Source organism: Babylonia areolata, chromosome 16 (assembly GCF_041734735.1).
Source record: "Babylonia areolata isolate BAREFJ2019XMU chromosome 16, ASM4173473v1, whole genome shotgun sequence".
NCBI classification, from domain to species: domain Eukaryota; kingdom Metazoa; phylum Mollusca; class Gastropoda; order Neogastropoda; family Buccinidae; genus Babylonia; species Babylonia areolata.
In genome coordinates, this window is record NC_134891.1 from 11,596,333 (window position 1) to 11,618,232 (window position 21,900).

General features: G+C 41.0%; 1 protein-coding gene across 2 annotated transcripts; it reads left to right on the forward strand.

Moving 5' to 3' along the window:
* The first annotated feature begins 1,689 nt into the window (after positions 1 to 1,689).
* LOC143291151 (pyrroline-5-carboxylate reductase 3-like) lies at positions 1,690 to 21,241 on the forward strand. 2 transcript variants are annotated; one of them, XM_076600830.1, is made up of 6 exons: positions 1,690 to 1,862; positions 5,120 to 5,184; positions 7,662 to 7,841; positions 9,718 to 9,930; positions 11,883 to 11,975; positions 18,481 to 21,241. In XM_076600830.1, the coding sequence occupies exons 1-6, from the start codon at positions 1,799 to 1,801 to the stop codon at positions 18,664 to 18,666; spliced, it is 801 nt and encodes a 266-aa protein (XP_076456945.1). In that variant the 5' UTR covers positions 1,690 to 1,798; the 3' UTR covers positions 18,667 to 21,241. The 2 variants fall into 2 exon arrangements, with proteins under 2 accessions (XP_076456945.1, XP_076456946.1); XM_076600831.1 differs by lacking the exon at positions 1,690 to 1,862 and adding an exon at positions 2,572 to 2,785.
* Positions 21,242 to 21,900: the final 659 nt, after the last annotated feature.

A 21,900-nucleotide genomic window follows, 5' to 3' on the forward strand; every position in this document is an offset into this window, starting at 1 on the left:
AAAGGGCTCTCAGTGAAAGGGAAGGGTGAGGGGAAAGGGGGGCAGGGGGTGAGAAGGCAGGAATGAGGGAAGGGGGTGGAAGACTGTTTGTGTTAGGGACATACGAACAAGAAAGTAAAATAATAAGTGGAAAAAACCGTGACAACAACAACAGCAATTGGATAATATAAATACAAAAAGAAACAAATAAATAAATGAATGGATAGATAGATAGATAGATAGATAAACATAAATGATTAAATTAATCGGCCGTGGGGGCCCGGGGTGGGTGTGGGGTTACCTTGATAGCATGTAGGCTATTTATTCTAGTTGGGCCAAATTTACCCCCAGTAGCCACTTAAGCCGGCTTAACCTGGAACTGTGACTCCCATATCCGTTATGGGGGTTGTGGGGCGGTATTGGTCAGTTGGTGTCTAAAATCCAGGGAAGGGGGGTCCGGTTAAGTTCTGATTGTAGCTGACGTTTATCCCTGATGGTCATTCCTGGCTAGTCTCCAAAGACAGACCATAGACAGTATATAGTATCCCTAATACCCTAGTAACGAGTTATCATAGCGTCTATGACCGATAGACCCGGCCGGGATAAATCTTCTCTTTGATTGACTCTCCCCCCTCCCCCCCCCCCCCCCCGCGGCTGAAAACCAACGAATGGTGTGTACGAATAGATTGCTACACCGGCTTGTTCAGCCCTGACTTTGACCTTGACCCACAGTTGAGTAAATCACACCACCGAACGTTGACCTTTCCTGTGGTGCCGCGCAGCACGGACGAAGGTTTTAAGTGCATGTGCTATGTGCTCTGATCTAAAAATAGGTTTTTAGATCAGTGGGTAGTGTTTCACTTCTACTTCGTTGGCACATTACATCGTCAGTAACCGGACAATAATTTCTGCACCATAAGAGTGCAATGGCTTCCACGTTTCGGTATTTGCAATTCTCTCTCTCTTCCGGCGTCTTTGTACTGAGCTGCCACACCGTGACCGGTAAAAATTAAGACATGCAAGAAGTAATTAAAGCAGGCACTGCATGTACGTGGGCCTTACTGCACACAACTGTTAAATCAGTGATACCAGCTGCTGCTGAGCAAAGGCGATGCCGCCACTGCATGGAGCATACGATACTGCTACAGTAGTAGTAGATGAAAAACCATTCTTATATGCTTATTTAGTCTATTACAAAACAAAGTACTATGGAAACATGAATGTATCCAGTGTGCACAGATGTTGGTTGCTTTATGGATGGAAGAACAGAACAGAACGCACGCGCGCGCACACACACACACACACACAGCATAGAGCTCCTTATACCACAAGGAGTGGGGAGGGAGGGGGCCGTGGGGGGAGGGGGGGGGACAAACAAACAAACAAAAACACCCATATAATAACGAAGTTCGTGTAATGACTAAACCAGAGTGCGCGTGTGCCAGCGTGCGAATGTTTGAAAAAATCAGGCTTTGTGTCGGAATATTGAGAACTAGCTAAAGAAATGAATCGATCGGCCTGGGGAGGGGAAATCATCTGTGGAGAGATAAAGAAAGCTGAAAAACTGGGTCGGGTTCCATACAGTGTGGAAAACAGCGCTTGCTGACATGCAGTTCGCATGGAAGTTTCCTTCCCACCCACATGCGGCGAGCCGTGATTTTCCCCTGAGAAGAGAAGTCAGCCAATGAGAACCAAACCGCATTGACGCATGCGCTTTCTGCACTCGATCAGCTGTGAGGTTTGTTTCGTCTGCTTCAGTCAGCGGCTTCGAACAACAGTGTTGCTTTGTTTCGTGAAAGTGAAATGCAAAAATCTCAAAATGGTCGGATTTATCGGAGGAGGAAGAATGACACAAGCGATCGCAAGAAGTTTCATCGGGTCAGGTGGGTTAAAGTTGTATATCTCAACCATACATGTTGCTAGACTGCAAGTTAGCCGTGTTCGAAAAGAATTTGAAAAGACAAGTAAGCTTTCAAAAGATACGGCAAGCAGTTTTCATTTCCTCTGGGAAACGTACACGCATTTCCAGCTGATCAACGAACACCCCTTTATTAATAGAATGAACCGTATAAGTGCCTGATTATGATATATATGTGATTCACCAAACTTATCTGGGCCTTTAAGCTTAACGAAAAGCCTTTCAATTTCATTGCAGTTGCGTCAGCTTTGACTTGTTGATTGACTTTGGAAAAACTATTCATTCTTTTCTTCTGTTTTTCCTTTCAAATCTGTCTGGGTCTGTAGGGCAGCTTCTGTGTTTCATATAATTATCACGATTGTCTTCCGTGTTGTGTGTTCCCATGGCTTTTTCTAGCAATCTCGATAAACTGAGAACTGAGCACGTTTCACATAATTATCATAATCAGGGAATTGTGTCTCTTTTGTCAGTAATTCATTGATATCATTATGTGTCACGAAGAGCATCAGACATAATTCTGTCGTGTATAAGGCCTATGAAATAAAATTACAGTAAAATAATGGTTTTCGTTGTTTTCAACAGCGTGGTCAATCGTTCATCGAGCCGGCTGGTTCGAGCTCTTTCAGCAGAAGATTGAAAACTGGCAGTATGCGTATGCGCATGCGTGTCGACTGCTTGCTGGACACGAGGGTGTATCGTGTCGCATTATATAAAATCCGGTGTCGCACTCTGCTGATTAATTAGTCTACGATTCAGCGCGTTGTTGAAATCCCTGAAATATCATTATGGCATCAGGAGTTACAGTGGAAGTACCAAGCGACCTAAAGGTCGGGTTTATAGGCGCAGGAAAAATGGCATGTGCGCTGTCGGTAGGATTTGTGAAGTCCGGTATGTTATTCGAACTTTCAACTTCATTGTCAGTGCAGAGTGTTGTTCAAACATTTCTATAGCCTTTAAATTAAGTGGTCTGTTGTCACTTTCGGGGCAGGGTTTTGAACTTGATAGCCAAGTTAAGGTGTGCTCTAGTTTCACTGACACTGATTGAAAACTAGGGCTGACTAAACACTAAACTTAGGTTGACTCGTACGCAGTTGAGTTTTGTGTCAACACTTATCGCAGTTCTGATAATTTTGATGACTTTCAGCAGTTTAAATCTTTAATGAAGGTTGTGATAAACCAAATGGGAGCTAGATGGTAAATAAAAATACTTAATCACTGTATTGATTCTGTGATACTCATAGCTATGTAGTTCAGTTCAGTGATGAGATTCCAGGCAGAAAGCCTGTTCCTGTGCATGAAACTTTTTAAAAACTTAAAACTAGACAAACTGTACTGCCCTAGTCAAACACTGTAACATATTTTATAATTTATGAATAAAAGATACAATGTTAATGATAGATTTTATGGTCTGTTTGTACATACCACAGGCATATTTTCCTTTTTCTGTCTGTTTGCCTTACATCTCAACAGTCGCCACCATCATGTTGCATGAGTATATATATATATACTCTACTCATTTCAGATTGAATGTATGCATTTAATTTCCATTATCTCATAGCTTTATAATGGAAAATGAAAGTGTGTGCTTTCAATATTTCAAACATTCAAACTGCTATGAATCATTGAGTGGTGGGAGAGAAGTGAGATGAGGGTTGAGTAACAGAAAATTTTCCTTTTGCTGTCTGATCTTATCAGAATGAGAGGTCAGAATGAGATCAGTAGCTCAAGGAGGCGTCACTGCGTTCGGACACATCCATATCAGAATGAGAGGTGGCAGCTATATGTAGGACTGACAATGATCTAGACCTTGACTTTTACACAACTTGTCAGACTTAAAAAGGTCAGGTCCTGGTTCTATTGATACCTAATTTACACTTTATCTTCACAGTGCTGATGGTCATATCAACACCTGGCCACCTGTTTTCATTATCACTGTGGGTCAGATCTGTACTTTGAACTTTGATTAGGTGTTCAGTGAAATAGAACAAACCTGCACTCATTTTCCTCCACTATGACATTGTTCAGGTAGATTTTGTTTTGGTCCCTCATGCTGAGATACATGTTATAGGGCATATATTTCATGTTGGTCATCGGCCATTAACCAAATGACCCATTGTGTCCTGAACCAAACCTAAACTCTGATAATGTGTGTGTGTGTGTGTGTGTGTGATGCATGCAAGAGAAAGAATAGGTTGTCAGAATTTTTTCCACTTAACTTTTTACACGTGATTTTTCAAAGTATTGTGTATCAGTGATTAAGGGGTTATGACTACCATACCATTGTGAAAAGGAAAACATTTTTTTCTAAATTGAGATGCCAGAATAATAAAGACAATATAATCTCTGTGTCAGTGTATACATGCATATATATATATATATATATATATAGAGAGAGAGAGAGATACAATGTAATGTAGTAAGTTCTATCAGAGTATCAGTGTAACTGTAAGCATACAATTATGCATGTTTACTCTGTGTGTGTGTGTGTGTGTGTGTCAAATATTTATTGGCCTGTCTGCCTGCCTGTCTGTCAGTGGATCAAAAGTGTATGCATCTTTTTTTGTACACGAGTCATGAGTACATGTACTGTGAGTGTGAGCTAGCTTCTTATCATTGTATCCATTTAATTACTGTGATCATTTGGTGTGTTTTGTTTTGTTTTGTTTTTTTAAATATGTATTTACTTGTCCATGCAATCACTATGTTTGTTTCCTTCAATCACTATTTTCTGTCTTGTTTTCTATTGTATTCTGTAAAAAAAACAACCACCAACATATCAGTATTATAACAAATAAACATGTCTCCATGTGCGTAAGAAAAAAAGGCTTTACTTGATTCACTTGAATGCTTTGGTCTTCAAATACTGAAATAGGCATACTTTTGATTTGTGCATAATATGTATTGTGTTTGGGGCAGATGCAGTCTTAGCAGGTGCTATTAGTTTACGCTGCAATTACATGCATTATAACTTAGATTCTCATTGTTCGTTTCCTTCAGTCACTATTTTCTTTCTTGTTTTCCATTGTATACTGGAAAAAACAACATGATATCAGTATTATAACAAATAAACAATAGTAATTTTTTTAGAAATGATGATGATGATGATGAAAAAGTTGGTGATGATGATGTCACTAAATAATGTTGATCAATTATTTATTTATTATGAAGCCTGTTTGCTGGTTCATTTCTGAATAATTTTGTACACCCCCATCTTCACTACAGGTCTGGTTCATCCAAACAACATCACCATCAGTGATCCAAGTTCTCAAGTGAGGGAAACTTTCAAGGTATGCACTGAGTATTTTCTTTTTATCTAAGATCAGGAGATACAGTGGAGATGCAACTGAGAATTTGGAAGAACAGAGAGAGCAAGAGATTGTGTGTGTTTGTGTGTGTGTGTGCATTGTCTACTCTTGGTATAAATGGTTGGCTCTAACAGCTCAGTGTTTTAATTGTTTTGTTCATACTTATACAGTGTCAACAGTTGGTTTATTTTTGCATCAATTTCAGTTTGTTCACAAGTATACTGTGTTTCAGGATATATATGTCTTTTCTTTCTTTTCTGATGTGTGTCCTTTTCATAATACGACTTTACTTTTCAGTTATGTTCATGCTGTCGCCTCATATTCTATATATCTGTATCTAGAAATATCTGTATCTATATATGTTATATATAAGATGTGTGTGTGTGTGTGAAGCTGTATTGTCACTGTACCAATAACTTTACAGTCACCGAGTTTTACAGAATTATGTAGTGTACACACACACACACACACACACACACACACACACACACACACACACACACACACACATGTACACATGCATAATCTCTCTCTCTCTCTCTGTATATATATATATATATATATATATATATATATATATTCACAACAAAATTGAGTTTGACGTCTGTGTGGGATGAAGCAAATAGAAGAAGGAAAAAAGATGTTATCCAAATTATAAAATCACTCAGGAGACTGCGTGCAACTGACGCACAGCTTTTCTGGAAACTTTTCGATACATATGACAAATTGAACCAGCCTTGAACTATGGAGCGGAAACATGGGGACTCATGTTAAATTACCAAATGGAAAAGGTACATACATTTGCAGTGAAGTGCTTTCTTGGTGTCCCATTACACTCATCAAACACTATAATGTATGGCAAAACCGGCAGGTACCCATTGCATATTAGATCAATTGTGAAATGTATAAAATACTGGCTCAAACTAACAAGACTGCCAACATTATGATTGTGTAGACAAGCATACGAGATGCTGCTACTGCAAGAGGGGAAGGGCAAACAGAACTGGGTATTCCACATCAAGAAAACACTAACGGAACATGTTTGGATGTGCCAAGGAGTAGGGCACGAGAGCAGTTTTGTATCAGAATTTAAGATAGACTTACAGCATGTTACAATCAAAACTGGCATGGAGAAATAGAGAGCAATGATAGGTATAAATGGTTCTATTCATTTAAATCAATATTTCAAAGAGAGAAGTATATTAAGATTATAACAAATAAATGGCATAAAATCTGTTTTGCGAAGCTCAGATTGAGAGCACTCGGACTGAATCAGTGAATGCCAACAGAAGATGGTTTGATTCAGACGTAGCATCTCCTTGCCCAATGTGTATTTAACTGCAAAAGATTCAATCAATTATGAAAAAACTGCACCATTTTCAATATAGCTACAGCGCAGAGAAAAGATTTGTTCGGCATACTGATAACAGAAAATGAAGATATGATACTTTCACTTGCAAAATAAGTATCTGAGGCAATAAATATACGGAAAACGTCAATCATCAGTCCAAATACTCAATCAGTTAAAATTAGTATGGGTTGTATGTGGAAAAAAACATAGATAAAAAGGAAGGGCTATGTTTGGATGGTCAATCTCAACATTGTAAATATTTGATGTGTTCGTATTGATATGATGGGTTTTGATGTTACATGTGTATATATTTATTATATGATTTATATGTAAATTAGTATGGGTTTGTATTGATATGATGTGTGTCAGTGTTACATGCGTGAATATTTATTATATGATTTATCTGTACTTTGTTTTCTGTGTACTGTCCAAACCTTGGAGTGAGACGAACGACTGAAAAAGAGGCAAATTACCCCCTGTCACATGTACTTTTAAGCTAATGACAAAGTCCTAAAGTGTCGCAGATCTCTAATTAGTTTATGTTGTTTCAATTCTGTTTTTGTTTTTTTTGGTTTTTTCCTTTCTGTTCCATTTCATCTATTTTGCACCATTTTGTTCTGATTAGTATCTACTATGTCACCAGAGCTTTTCAGCTAATGACATGATTAAACATTTCAGTGTTCAGTGTTCTCTCTCTCTCTCTCTCTCTCTCTCTCTCTCTGTGTATATATATATTTATATATATGTATACCCATATTGTATTACTATTTTTTAGCTTTCACCACAACAGATTTCTCTTTGTGAAAGTGCCACGTATCATTTTTTATTTTCATCTGCCTACAACTACTACAAGTTTATTTGTTCCTATCTAAGTGGAGTTATCTACAGAATTTTGACAGGAACAGCCTTCTTGTTGCTGTGGGCTCTTTTGTGTACAATAAGCATATGCTGCACACAAATGACCTTGGTTTATCAACTCGTCCAAAGATATATGTATTGTTGTTGTTGTTTTTTTTAGATATGTTTATATTTACTATATACATGTATACCAATATATAGAACTGTACCCTGTTAATTAATTACTAAATAAAATAGACTACAATTGCAGGAACTTGGGGTGAACATTGCCAAAGACAACCGTGAAGTGGTCAGCCGCAGTGACATGGTGGTGCTGTCGGTCAAGCCAAATGTCATGCGGCCAGTGCTGGAGGAAGTCTCCTCAGCTGTCTCACAAAACAATCTGGTTGTGTCCATCGCGGCTGGCATCCCGCTGTCCACGATAGAACAGGTATATTGTTATTGTTGTTGATTGTTCTTGTTGTGGTTTGTGTCTTGGTGCATGTGTGTGTTTTTCCTTTGTTGATTTTTGTGTTAATTAAGCAGAGAAATCTTCCATGCTTTCTTTTCTCACACTGATTGTCATTGTGGTCATTCCATTCATCCACTCCAGGTTCACTTTGCCCACAACCAGCAGTGCACAGGAAGCTTATCAGTGGTGTCTGGCAATATATTGAATGAGGTTATCAAGCAGGGAGAGTTTGCACTGAAATGGAGTCACTTCTGTGACCATCAGTTGTGCTTGTTTTCAGTCAGTTTGCCCCAGGAGGTTGGTTGCAAAGACACATGCTAATGCCTGTAATTCGCTAACTGCTTGGTCGACAAAATGACCGTTAGCCATGACTTTCTTGGTCGGTGAGCCAGTCAGTGTCCCCTCTGGAGTTTCTGTTTCAGTTTTTCAAGGAGGTGTCACGGGGGTGCTCTCTGGAGTTTCTGTTTTCAGTTGTTTTTTTCAAGGAGGTGTCACAGGGTCCCCTCTGGAGTTTCTGTTTCAGTTTTTCAAGGAGGTGTCACAGGGTCCCCTCTGGAGTTTCTGTTTCAGTTTTTCAAGGAGGCGTCACAGGGTCCCCTCTGGAGTTTCTGTTTCACTTTTTTCGAGGAGGTGTCACTGCATTTGGACAAATCCATCATGTGCTACAGCAGGTGCCTGACAGCAGCCAAACCCAGTGTGCCTAAGCCTTGAGTGCATGCATGTTTGTGTTCCTGTCAGGGTGGATTTCTTTGGCAGAATTTTGCCAGAGGACAACACGTGTTGTCATGGGTTCTTTATGAAGGTGCCAAGTGTGCTGCACGCAGGACGTCAGTTTATTGTCTCATCCAAATGACTGTATACTAATTACTATATTGATTTTCCTGTCAAATTTTGGAAAAAAGGTGAGACTGGGATTTGAACTCAGACCCTCACAGATACTGTATTGGCAGATAAGCATCTTAACCATTCTGCCATCTTCCTCTGGATTGGATATTTTACTCATATAGTCACCATGTCCCTCTTCAAGGATAGTCACCATGAATCAGCTAAAACTGAAGACATCAACATTGACTCACCACAGACTTGGATATGGTAAAGAACTGGGGTTTACAAAACAGCATTGCTGGCAGATCCACTGACCATCGAATGTGAGATAATTGTTCATAAGTGATCAGGATGAGGATGATAGGAATGATGCCCTGGAGATAATGACAGGGTTGTAATCTTTGATTTCTTCATGATGTCTAAGACTCTTCTACACCTCAGGTATCAGATACATACAGCTGATTTTTTTTTGTTTTGTATTGTTTTCTTCAGGATATTTAAGCAGTAGACTCTGGAAAGCACATTTATAAAGTGGTTGATAGTTGTCACTTTAGCTGTTAGACTTGGTGTCTTGTTTGACCCACAGCACATGAGTAATTGTGTGATAAATGGTACTGATGGACAGCATCCACTTACAGTATGAAGTGTTTTCTTTCTTATGTGCTTTGAATGGGCAACCTCCCAGTTGTCAATCCTTAATCAGATCAGGGCATAGAAATGGTGTCATACATTTTTTAGTTGTGATTGCGCTCATTGTATATTATGAAATTATTCAGTGAAATTCAGTGTTTATTATGGAAGTACTTGTATTATAGTATTGAAACGTTTTCAGATGTGAACATTTCGATTTGCCTGGACATTTTTACTGTCATTATTAACCCTCTTACATTCACATATTTCACAGAGAAACTCACTCCTAGTGTTTGGCTGTGGCAGGAATGACTGCAGGAGGGTTGATTAAATAAATTTTAGAAATGAAGAAATCTATGGAATGTACACATCTTCACTTTCCCCACTGTCCCCTTCTCAGTTGCTGCCGTCTGGGACTCGGGTGATCCGCCTGATGCCCAACACGCCATGCCTGGTGCAGGCAGGGGCCACTGTAGTGGCCTGTGGCTCAGCGGCCAAGCCGCGTGACCGGGATCTGGTCACCAAGCTGTGGGAGAGCGTGGGGCTGTGCGAACAGGGCACTGAGAAGATTCTGGACGCTGTCACAGGGCTGAGCGGGTCAGGCCCTGCCTATGTGAGTATTTGACAACTTATGGGGGCGACGGAGGGGTGGGAGAGGGGTGGGGAGAGGGGGTTCTCTTCTTTTGTGTGTGTGTGTGTGTGTGTGTGTGTGATGGAGTTTACACATCCTTTGGTCTGGAGAGTATGTTCCTTCAGCAACAAAATTGGAAGAACTCAACACAAAACAAATGAGAGTGAATGGGAAGCTGTATTGAGGTTACAGCTTTTTTTTTTTCTCTCTGTCTTCTTCCTCTTCTCTGTATGTTACATTAAGTTTACACATATTTTGGTCATACTGTCTCTCTCCAGCAACACTGTGAATCATCGTGCTGTAAGTTCTTGACTCAAACCACTGTACATGAAAGTGAAACCTTTGTGGCGTCACCATCAGAGTAGTGATCACCCTCAAAAACAGAGTATGGCTGCCTACATGGCGGGGTAAAAAATAGCCATACACGTAAAAGCCTACTCGTGTACATGCGAGTGAACGTGGGAGTTGCAACTCACGAACGAAGAAAAAGAAGAGAGTAGTGATCTTTAAGCAGTTTTTCCTTATGGTCATTGATGACAATATTGAGGATGATGCTATTGAGATATGATCTGATCTTGGTTTTTTGACAACATGATTGGACAGGACTCGTTCTTTTTCATGTTATTCCTGATGCCAGCATGAGTAGGATCCACAAAATACAGATATCTGCAATGTTGCTCAGGAAATTTTAGGAGTTGTCAGTCCAGCTCTCAAAGGAACTGGCTGAGGCCCCCAAATCAGACAGTAATATTTTGTGTTTTTGACAGACAGTGGTATTCTGTTGTTCTGACAGACCGTGGTATTCTGTTGCTGACAGACAGTGGTATTCTGTGGTTCGGACAGACAGTGGTATTCTGTGTCTATAACATACAGTGGTATTCTGTAGTTCTGACAGACCGTGGTATTCTGTGTCTGTAACATACAGTGGTATTCTGTGGTTCTGACAGACCGTGGTATTCTGTTGCTGACTGACAGTGGTATTCTGTGGTTCTGACACAGTGGTATTCTGTCTTTCTACAGACAGTGGTTATCTTTCTTTCTGACAGAGATTTTGCTGCAATCTTCCTGTTGTTGATAATACACACATGTACACTACTGTGCTGTGATGGTTTGTGTTAGACTGTAACCTTTGTTGTCTATCTGTAACTGAGTGTAAATTCAAAACATTAGTTTTAGAGACTTAGTTTAGAAAGGCAACATTATTCAAGCAGTGGATGATTTTTACCATGCTTCTTGCCGTAAAATTATACTGATACTCTCTTAAGATGGAGTTTAGTGGTCAGAATTGTGCAGAATTGATTAAACTTCGAAAACTTATATCTTGCATTAATTTCCTCAGAAACCAGCAGCCTACAAGTATGTTCACATGATGAACATTTAGTTCATCAATGAGAAGTTTAGGGTACATTATTTGATTAGTTCTGGTGTGCCCTTCAGTATGCTTGTTTCAAAACTGTTTTCCTCTTTGTGTATTGAAATGCACCAGTTTGGTCCAGCTGTCTCTTTCAGCTCCAGCTGCCAACCCCTCTTCAGTGCCTTTGTTCTGTCCAGCTGTGATGGATGCTGTGCCTTTCTGGCTCTCCATATGTGCATTGTTACTCAGCTACAAAATAAACTTCCATCAGGCTGGTCTTTTGCATGGAAGCTTCATCATTCCACTTACTTACTGTACCTCTTTTCAAGTCCCTTCACTGGCTGAGCAGCTGTCTATTAATGAAAGAACACATTACAAGTTTGTTGTTGTTCATTTTTGCCATTATTACTTCTGCTCTTCTGTCTGTTTTCTGCTGATTCACACATTTCGTGTATATTATGGTTTACAACATTTTTTTCTCTCTTCTCTTTTCTATGGTTATCATCAAGCCTACAAAGTTATTCAAGCAGTAGATGAAATGTAGCATTGATGTGGTGGCGGCTGTGTGCACATGTTTCAGGCCTTCACAGCCATTGAGGCCATGGCTGATGGTGGTGTAAAGATGGGCATGCCCCGTGACATGGCAATCAAGCTGGCTGCCCAGACCCTTTTGGTGAGTCAGCAGGTTGTTCTGCGCGTGTGTGTGTGTGTATGTGTAAGTGTGTAGGTGTGTGTGCGTGTGTGTGGGCTTGTGTGTTCATATGAATGTGTGTGATTGGAAAATGAGCATGTCAGTCCTTCAGAGTTTTAGAGAGAGAGAGTGATAGAGGAAGAGGGGTGGGGAGAGAATGTGTGAATGCATGTGTGTTTTGTCTGTGTAGTCAGCTGCTGCAGAGGTGGGGGTCTTTACTTCTCTTCACAACTTTGGGGTCTTTACTTCTCTTCACAACTTTGATAAGTGAGAACACTGAGAAAGAAGGCACACATGTACTTATGCTTGTATACATATGCCCATACATGTGGTTGTGTGTGCATGAGAGACAGAGATGGAAGAAGAAAGATTGGGAAGAAGAAAGACTGTGTTGATGCAAGGAAAGATGGCAGAAACTATGTTGATGCAAGTAAACATAGCAGAGACGGTAGGTGCAAGTGAACATGGTATAGACTTTAGGTGCAAGTGATGAGGCAGAGTCTGTAGGTGCAAGTAAAGATGGCAGAGACTGTGTAGGTATAAGTAAACATTGGAAAAAATGTTTTGATGCAAGTAATCATGGCAGAGACTGATGGTGCAAGTAAACATGGCAGAGTGTGTGCAGGTGCAAGTGAACATGGCAGAGTCTGTAGGTGCAAGTGAACATGGCAGAGTGTGTGTAGGTGCAAGTAAACATGGCAGAGTCAGTAGGTGCAAGTGAACATGGCAGAGTGTGTGTAGGTGCAAGTGAACATGGCAGAGGGTGTGTAGGTGCAAGTAAACATTGCAGTCTGTAGGTGCAGGTGAACATGACAGAGTTTGTGTAGGTGAAAGTAAACATTGCAGTCTGTAGGTGCAGGTGAACATGACAGAGTGTGTGTAGGTGAAAGTAAACATGGCAGAGGGTGTGTAAGTGCGAGTGAACATTGCAGAGTCTGTAGGTGCACGTGAACATGGCAGAGGGTGTGTAGGTGCAAGTGAACATGGCAGAGTCTGTTGGTGCAAGTGAACATGGCAGAGTGTGTGTAGGTGCAAGTGAACATGGCAGAGTCTGTAGGTGCAAGTGAACATGGCAGAGTGTGTGTAGGTGCAAGTGAACATGGCAGAGGGTGTATAGGTGCAAGTGAACATGGCAGAGTGTGTGCAGGTGCAAGTGAACATGGCAGAGTCTGTAGGTGCATGTAAACATGGCAGAGTCAGTAGGTGCAAGTGAACATGGCAGAGGGTGTGTAGGTGCAAGTAAACATTGCAGTCTGTAGGTGCAGGTGAACATGACAGAGTGTGTGTAGGTGAAAGTAAACATTGCAGTCTGTAGGTGCAGGTGAACATGACAGAGTGTGTGTAGGTGAAAGTAAACATTGCAGTCTGTAGGTGCAGGTGAACATGACAGAGTGTGTGTAGGTGAAAGTAAACATGGCAGAGGGTGTGTAAGTGCAAGTGAACATTGCAGAGTCTGTAGGTGCAAGTGAAAATGAGTGAACATTGCAGAGTCTGTAGGTGCAAGTGAAAATGGCAGAGTGTGTGTAGGTGCATGTAAACATTGCAGAGTGTGTGTAGGTGAAAGTGAACATGCCAGAGTATTTGTAGGTGAAAGTAAACATGGCAGAGAGTGTGTAGGTGCATGTAAACATGGCAGAGTGTGTGTAGGTGAAAGTGAACATGGCAGAGTATTTGCAGGTGAAAGTAAACATGGCAGAGTGTGTGTAGGTGAAAGTAAACATGGCAGAGGGTGTGTAAGTGCAAGTGAACATTGCAGAGTCTGTAGGTGCAAGTGAAAATGAGTGAACATTGCATAGTCTGTAGGTGAAAGTAAACATGGCAGAGTGTGTTTAGATGCAAGTAAGCATTGCAGAGTCTGTAGGTGAAAGTAAACATTGCAGAATCTGTAGATGCAAGTGAAAATGGCAGAGTCTGTAGGTGAAAGTGAACATGGCAGAGTGTGTGTAGGTGAAAGTGAACATGGCAGAGTGTGTGTAGGTGAAAGTGAACATGGCAGAGTGTGTGTGGGTGAAAGTGAACATGGCAGAGTGTGTGTGGGTGAAAGTGAACATGGCAGAGTGTGTGTGGGTGAAAGCGAACATGGCAGAGTGTGTGTAGGTGAAAGTGAACATGGCAGAGTGTGTGTGGGTGAAAGTGAACATGGCAGAGTGTGTGTAGGTGCATGTAAACATGACAGAGTGTGTGTGGGTGAAAGTAAACGTGGCAGAGTGTGTTTAGGTGCAAGTAAACATTGCAGAGTCTGTAGGTGCAAGTGAACATGGCAAAGTGTGTGTAGGCATAGATAAACATGGCACAGTCTGTGTAGGTGCACGTGTACATGGCACAGTCTCTGTAGATGCAAGTGAACATGGCAAAGACTGTTGGTACAAGTAAACATGGCAGAGACTATGTAGGTATAAGTAAACATTGTAAAGACTGTTTTGATGCAAGTGAACATGGCAGCGTCTGTAGGTGCAAGTAAACATGGCAGTGTCTGTAGGTGCAAGTGGCAGTGTCTGTAGGTGCAAGTGGCAGCATCTGTAGGTGCATGTGGCAGTGTCTGTAGGTGCAAGTGGCAGTGTCTGTAGGTGCACGTGGCAGTGTCTGTAGGTGCAAGTGGCAGCATCTGTAGGTGCACGTGGCAGTGTCTGTAGGTGCAAGTGGCAGTGTCTGTAGATGCAAGTAATCATGGCAGTGTCTGTAGGTGCAAGTGGCAGTGTCTGTAGGTGCACGTGGCAGTGTCTGTAGGTGCAAGTAATCATGGCAGTGTCTGTAGGTGCAAGTAATCATGGCAGTGTCTGTAGGTGCAAGTGGCAGTGTCTGTAGGTGCACGTGGCAGTGTCTGTAGGTGCAAGTAAACATGGCAGTGTCTGTAGGTGCAAGTGGCAGTGTCTGTAGGTGCAAGTGGCAGTGTCTGTAGGTGCAAGTGGCAGTGTCTGTAGGTGCAAGTAATCATGGCAGAGTCTGTAGGTGCAAGTAATCGTGTGTGTAGGTGCAAGTGGCAGTGTCTGTAGGTGCAAGTAATCATGGCAGTGTGTGTAGGTGCAAGTGACAGTATCTGTAGGTGCAAGTGGCAGTGTCTGTAGGTGCAAGTAATCATGGCAGTGTCTGTAGGTGCAAGTGGCAGTGTCTGTAGGTGCAAGTAAATATGGCAGAGACTTTGTAGACCTGTGCAAGTGAACATGGTAGAGACTGTAGATGCATGGCAGAGACTGCTTAGTGCAAGTAAGCATTGCAGACTGTGTAGGTGCAAGTAAACATGATGGAAATAATGGGCATTTATTCAGCAGTCTATCCAGAAAACTGCTGTAGATGCTTTACAAAACACATACTATTATACATAACACTTTACATTGGTCGCAGTGTTAAACATACACACCATAATGTACCAAGAAAACTACACACACACACACGAACACAATACATACATTTTTAAACACACATTGATACACACATGTATACATATAAACATTCCTGCCTCTCCCCCCTCCCCACACATGCATACACACACAGGGCACAGACAGTATTGGTGCAAGTAAACAAGGTTTCTGATCATTGCATCATCCAGTTGGAGAGCTCTTCTGAGCCATGGTTACCAGACATTGCATCACCCAAGTGTCAGCAGTCAGAAAGATGTGTGCACCACAATTTGGATAGTGCCGCCTATGCAGACGGGGTATTTCATCATCTGGTTGAAAGCTGCCACTGATTAACTTAAAACCTTATTTTTTTTCTAGAGTTCAACATTGTAGGCATCTGGAAAAGCTTATACCCCCATCCCCGTCTAACCCTCTGCCCCGCCCCCCTCCCTCACTGTTGAGCATTGCTGGGGTGTTTCATCATCCCACAGGCATGAAGGATTGCTGCAGGCTGGTGTGGTCAATACACTAGGGTTCACGCCAGTTCAAGTGTAGGGGGGGGGGGGGGGGGGAGTATTCCTGCACGCACTCACTGTGAGAGAGAAGGGGAGGGAGGAGGGGGAGGTATTTGCAAGAGAGAGAAAACTTCAGTGTGTGCAGTCAGCTGCCTGAACTTTTTTTTTTTTTTTTAAGACATGCATGCATGCAGACATGGAGACGGCTGGTTGTTGAGTGTATTTGGTTCCCTTTCTTTGTGTGTCAGTCATTTCTGTATGTATTGTGTTGTCTGAATTAAATGACTGTCATTGTTCATATGTACACTTACGAGTGTGTACAAATGTACATACATGTATACACTTGCTCACACACACACACACACACACACACACACACACACACACACACACACACACACACAGAAAGTAAAGAAGAAAAAAAAAAGATTGATAATGAGACATGCAAACCAAAACTAGTTAGTTCTTCCTTCCAGCTGGCATTGATGCCATATTTAAGACTTAAGTGTGTGTCTCTATTTCCTGTATGATTGTCTTATAATCTTTGCAGTAAAACGAGTAAAGCATTTCCATCTGTTTGAAACATTTGCCCCAATGGAGTGGTGGCCAAGTAGCAGTGTACCTGACTAGGACACAAGTATTCACTGGTTCGATTCCTGCACAGATCAGGATTTTCACTGCCATGCTTCACAAGACCTTGTTAGGTGGTCTGGGTACTACTGCTAGTCTTTCATAAAAAAGAACCCATGACAGCAAGAGGGATATCCGTGCTAAAATACTGTAGAAAAACCCATTTTGATAGAAAACACATGTATAGAAATTTTTTTTTTTTTAAATACAAGTTGGTGCCAGGATATGGGATGTGCTATCCCCTGGGTGAACTGCCCACATTCCACACATGAATCTGCTTTGACTGAAGTACAATATAGTACAGTACAGTACAGTACAATATGATACAATACAGTACAATACAATATAATACAATGCAACACAGTGTAATCCAATACAGCACAACATAACACTTCCTGTCGTATTTGGGGTCAGCAGTTTTGAACTCGTGATCCCGGAGATTGACAATCTGATCAGGTTTTACCACTACATGTATATCAGCAGCATCTTCTGAATATTATCGTTCCATGTGATCTTGGAAGGATGACAGGTCACTGTTGTGGACACTCATAATGACCTGACCTCCCAGATATTTTGCCCCAGGATCCCAACTGTCAAATTTGATGGGGGGGGGGGGCACACGCTTGCTTTGTCAGAAGCATCTGTGACTGTGACACTGTATTTGTTTTGTGTTTTTTTGTGGGTTCTTTTTTGTGTGTGTGTCTGTGTGGTTGTTGTTTTTTTTCCCCCAGTTCATGTGATCTGTGAAATATTGATATGACCTTGATATGTTTTTTTTCGTTTGTTTGTTTTTGGGGGGATGGGGGGGGAGGGGGGGTTCTTCTCAGGTACATCTGTGACACTGGTCACAGGCTGTACTTATTGAGCATTGCTTTTGTCCGGGAGCGAAGGTGACAAAAACAGAATACATTGATTATCAACTGTTGTTTTTGTCTTGGAGCAGTTGAAGTTCAAAGGCGTGTGTGTGCGTGTGCGAGTGTGTGTGCATGTGCGAGTGTGTGTGCGTGTGCGAGTGTGTGTGCGTGTGCATGTAGAGAGAAAGAGAGAAAACATGGGAGATGGTGTTGGTCCTGGTCAGGACAGACACATTGGTTGTTTTCTGTTATTGGAGTTTTCAGTAAACCTTCAAAAACTATCAGGGATGCTCTGATAAGAGCTGTCATAATACATTCATGTACGCTCCTATAAGAGCTTTTAAAATACTATCATGCATGCTCTGATAAGAGGTTATAAATGTAATCATTTATGCTCTGAACAAAGTTATTACAATACAGTCAAGCATGTTTTGAGCTAGTATAATTCATTTTTTTACAGTCATTCATGCTCTGTTATGAGCTATTAACACAACTGCACATGCTCTGATAATAGCCATTATAACACAATCATGCATGCTTTGATAAGAGCTATAATACAATCATCATCATGCATGCTCTGATAAGAGCTACTATATGATCATGCATGGTCTCATAAGAGCTATTAAAATCATTATTGCTCTGATAAGAGCTATTATAATACAATCATGCATGCTGTGTTAAAAGCTTTTAAAATATTAACACGCATGCTGTGTTTAGAGCTATTTCAATACAATCATGCATGCTGTGTTATGAGCTATTATTATGCAATCATGCATGCTGTGTTAAGAGCAAATATAATCGTTCATGCTCTGTTAAGAGCTAATGTAATCATGCATGCTCTGTTTAGAGCTATTACAATATAATCATGCATTCTTTATTAAGCACTATAATGATTATTCATGCTCTGATAAGAAGTGCATTTTGGTGATCATTGGGGCAATTATCAGCATGTGGACTTTGTGCCAACGCTGGAACTGTGACAGACGAACCAGGGTGTGGCCGTGTATGGGGGAATCAGAATGAGCAGTGTAGGAGCAATGCCACTGAGAACAGTGTAAATGATGATGGACAGAAACACGAAAGAAAGAAAGAAAGAAAAGAAAAATGGTGACATTTTCTAAAATTCCTGTCTGCCTTTGTGTGTGTTCAGGGAGCAGCAAAGATGGTGGTGGAGACAGGCAAGCACCCAGGGCAGCTGAAGGACGAAGTGTGCTCCCCGGGCGGCACAACCATCAGCGCCATTCATGTGCTGGAAAAGAATGGTTTCCGCAGCACCTTGATCGACGCTGTGGAGGCAGCTACTCTCAAAGCCCGAGAGCTGGGCAAACAGAACTGACTCGTGTCACCATCGACAGGCTGATGGTGAAGCCATTTATGGAGATTGTTTCACGCTGACAACATGAACTGTGTGTGTATGCTTAAAGAATACTGCAGCAATCCCGCTGACCAGGGAGTTGCTTAATTAAACAGAAATATATATTTTTTGCTGGTCAAATCATGATCTTTTGTGGAGTGGTGGTCCAAACATAGTGGAGCGAAATTAAGGAATCCCAAATCAAGGGACTCGTAAGATTTTCAATTTGTACATGGCTATCGTGATATTTCATTTGTCTAGATCTCTTTCCTTTTGGACTATTCATGTTCTGGAGTGTTCATGGGTGTGTGTGAATGTGGGTATGAATGTGTGAGTGTGAGTGGCCAGTCTGTATTTCTCTAGTCTGGTTCTCAATGAGAATGAAAGCAGCTGATACCGATTACACAATTACGCTGTCTTGGGAGTTTGGGCAAATCATATATTCAGTGCTCCCAATTCTTTTCGATGTTTTCAAGAATTTTTTTTTTATTTGCTTGTTTGTCCATTAATTGATGATTTTTTTGAAAATTATATGCTTTCATGTCAATTTATTTTATCTTTTCTATTTAGTGCTCCAAGTTCTTTTTGATATTTTCAAGAAATTTGTTATTTGCTAGTTTGTCCATTAATTGATGATTTGTTTGAAAATAATTTGCTTTCATGTCAGTTTATTTCATCTTTCAACAAGAAATCATGTCCAAAAACATTTTGTCTCAAAAAACATATCACAAAACATGTCTCATGAAAAAGCATGCCCATAGTGACTGTCTTTATGTTATGTACAGGAGAAAAAAAAAAGGGCGTTAACATTGAAATTCATCCACATTTATCAACCAATTGAATATGTATGAAACATGCAGACTTCTGATCGGTTATTTGAAGAGACTGCATGTTTTGATGCAATGTATTCTTGAGCAGTGCAATTCTTGAAAAATTTTACAGTACACTTTCTCTCAGTCTCTTTTCCAGCTATTTGGAAAGGGTCATACAGGGTTATTTGTTTGGTTGTTTTCTGATTTGGGCTTTTGTTTGTTTTTGCTTGTTTTTTTCCCCGCAGAAGTGGCTTGTTTGGCTCATGCAAGCTCTGTTTTGTTTATGATTTTCTTCCTTTTTTTTTGTACGTTTGTGGGAAGGATAGGGTAGTGGGGGCAGAGGAAAGTATGAAAGAGAGACAGAGAGAGAGAGAGAGTGTGTGTGTGCGTGTGTGTGTGTGTGTGTGTGTGTCCAGTTGTTCTTCAGTAGTGCGGGTAAAGTATGAAAAAGAGAGTGTGTGTGTGTGTGTGTCCGATTGTTCTTCAGTAGTGGGGGCAGAGGAAAGGATGAAAGAGAAACAGAGTGTGTGTTCGTCTTCAGTTTAACGTCTTTCCACTTGAAGTGATATTAGACGGAAAAAAAACAAACAAAACAAAAACAAAAACCGTGGGGGTAGGGGTTGTGGAGGGGGGTGGGGGGTAAAAGTGTGTGTATGTGTGGAGGGTGAATAGGGAGAGACAACGCTAGGGAAAATGGAAACATTATAAACGCCAACATCAAACAACTATAACAAATGTCCTATTGGACTACGCAGCAAACCTCCTGCAACAGCAAATAACATATTGAAATTGTTAACAACACATTCAAAAGAACTTTTGGTGAAGTCTGGCAAAAAAAAATTTTAGATTCTGACATTCGAATATTATATGGTTGTTAGATATATGTTCTCCACATATGCATCTGACATCTTTGTTGAACTTAGTTATAAAAGAGTGTGTGTGTGTGTGTCCAATTGTTCTTCAGTAGTGCAGGCAAAGTATGAAAAAGAGAGAGAGTGTGTGTGTGTGTCCAATTGTTCTTCAGTAGTGCAGGCAAAGTATGAAAAAGAGAGAGAGTGTGTGTGTGTGTCCAATTGTTCTTCAGTAGTGCGGGTAAAGTATGAAAGAGAGAGAGCGTGTGTGTGTGTGTCCAATTGTTCTTCAATAGTGCGGGTAAAGTATGAAAAAGAGAGAGAGCGTGTGTGTGTATGTGTGTGTGTCCAATTGTTCTTCAGTAGTGCAGGCAAAGTATGAAAAAGAGAGAGTGAGTGTATGTTTGTGTGTGTCCAATTGTTCTTCAGTAGTGCGGGCAGAGGAAAGTATGAAAGAGAGTGTGTGTGTGTGTGTCCAATTGTTCTTCAGTTTCACTTTTCACTGTTATGTGATATTAGACAAGAAGGGCGGATCGGGGACCACTCTGCCGTGGAGGGAAAAAACAATCAGTGTTCATGCATGTGAACAAACATGTGTGTGTGAGTGGATATTCAAGTGGGGGATGAGGTCTGGAGGTTGACAAACTGGGTCATTATCCACATATCAGTCACGTGTACTTTCATTCAGAAGATGCATGTGGTGCATTACCTTGTATCATAAAATGTATGGCTGAGAAAAAGAAAATGCTGGTTATTTTGTCATGGAGGGTGGGCTTGGTATGTATGTATGTATGTTTGAATGCAAGCGCTTCTTGCCAACGGTGTTGTAATAATTATGCTTGTTTTCTTTTTCTTTTTTTCTTTTGTGGATTGTGAATATATAAATGAATTTGATGCTCTCAGTTGTCTGTGTGTGTGGGTATGTGTGTGCATGAAATTATTTTGTGAATGCATGTGTGAATATGTGTATGCACACAGTAAGTTGGTACAGACTCAGTTCACAGAAACTGCAAACTTTTTCACCAGCAGTACCATTTCCGGTGACGGAAAACTAATGTTGGGCCCTTGCATGTGTACACATTCCACAAAAAGTTATGGACCATTTTATTTTTTACAGTTTTACAGCCTGCAGTCAAATGTACACAGTTGTAAAGCCCAGGTTCATAGTTTGTTCAATCAGAATCCAGTCTGCTAGCCCTGCTTTTCAGCCCCGTCTGCCATTTTGCTTTGTGTTCTGCTTAACTTTCAAAAAACGATCAGTTCACTTCCAATTCCTCAAATTTGACGCCATAAATTTATCCCCATCTTAGACATCTTTTTCATGGCCTTGGGATGAACTGTGATCACGTTCAATTGAAAGTTTCTGAAGTATGCGATTTGGTTTCCATTTGATTCGATAGTGAACATGAACCGTGTCATATCAAAGTGTTAAGACTGAAGTGTCGCTGTTCAGCATGATTGTGAGCGTTAACTGTGATCAACAATGTTCTCATATATTGAGTTTGTCGTGTCAGGCTGCTCATGGTTGTCAGAATTTAGTTTTCAGACACAGA

Bases quoted from the DNA above. Each gene is read 5' to 3' on its own strand.
- LOC143291151 (XM_076600831.1), top strand. From the start codon at position 2,683: ATGGCATCAGGAGTTACAGTGGAAGTACCAAGCGACCTAAAGGTCGGG. The intron at 2,786-5,119 runs GTATGTTATTCG...TCTTCACTACAG, and splicing joins GGTAGGATTTGTGAAGTCCG to GTCTGGTTCATCCAAACAAC. The intron at 11,976-18,480 runs GTGAGTCAGCAG...GTGTGTGTTCAG, and splicing joins TGGCTGCCCAGACCCTTTTG to GGAGCAGCAAAGATGGTGGT.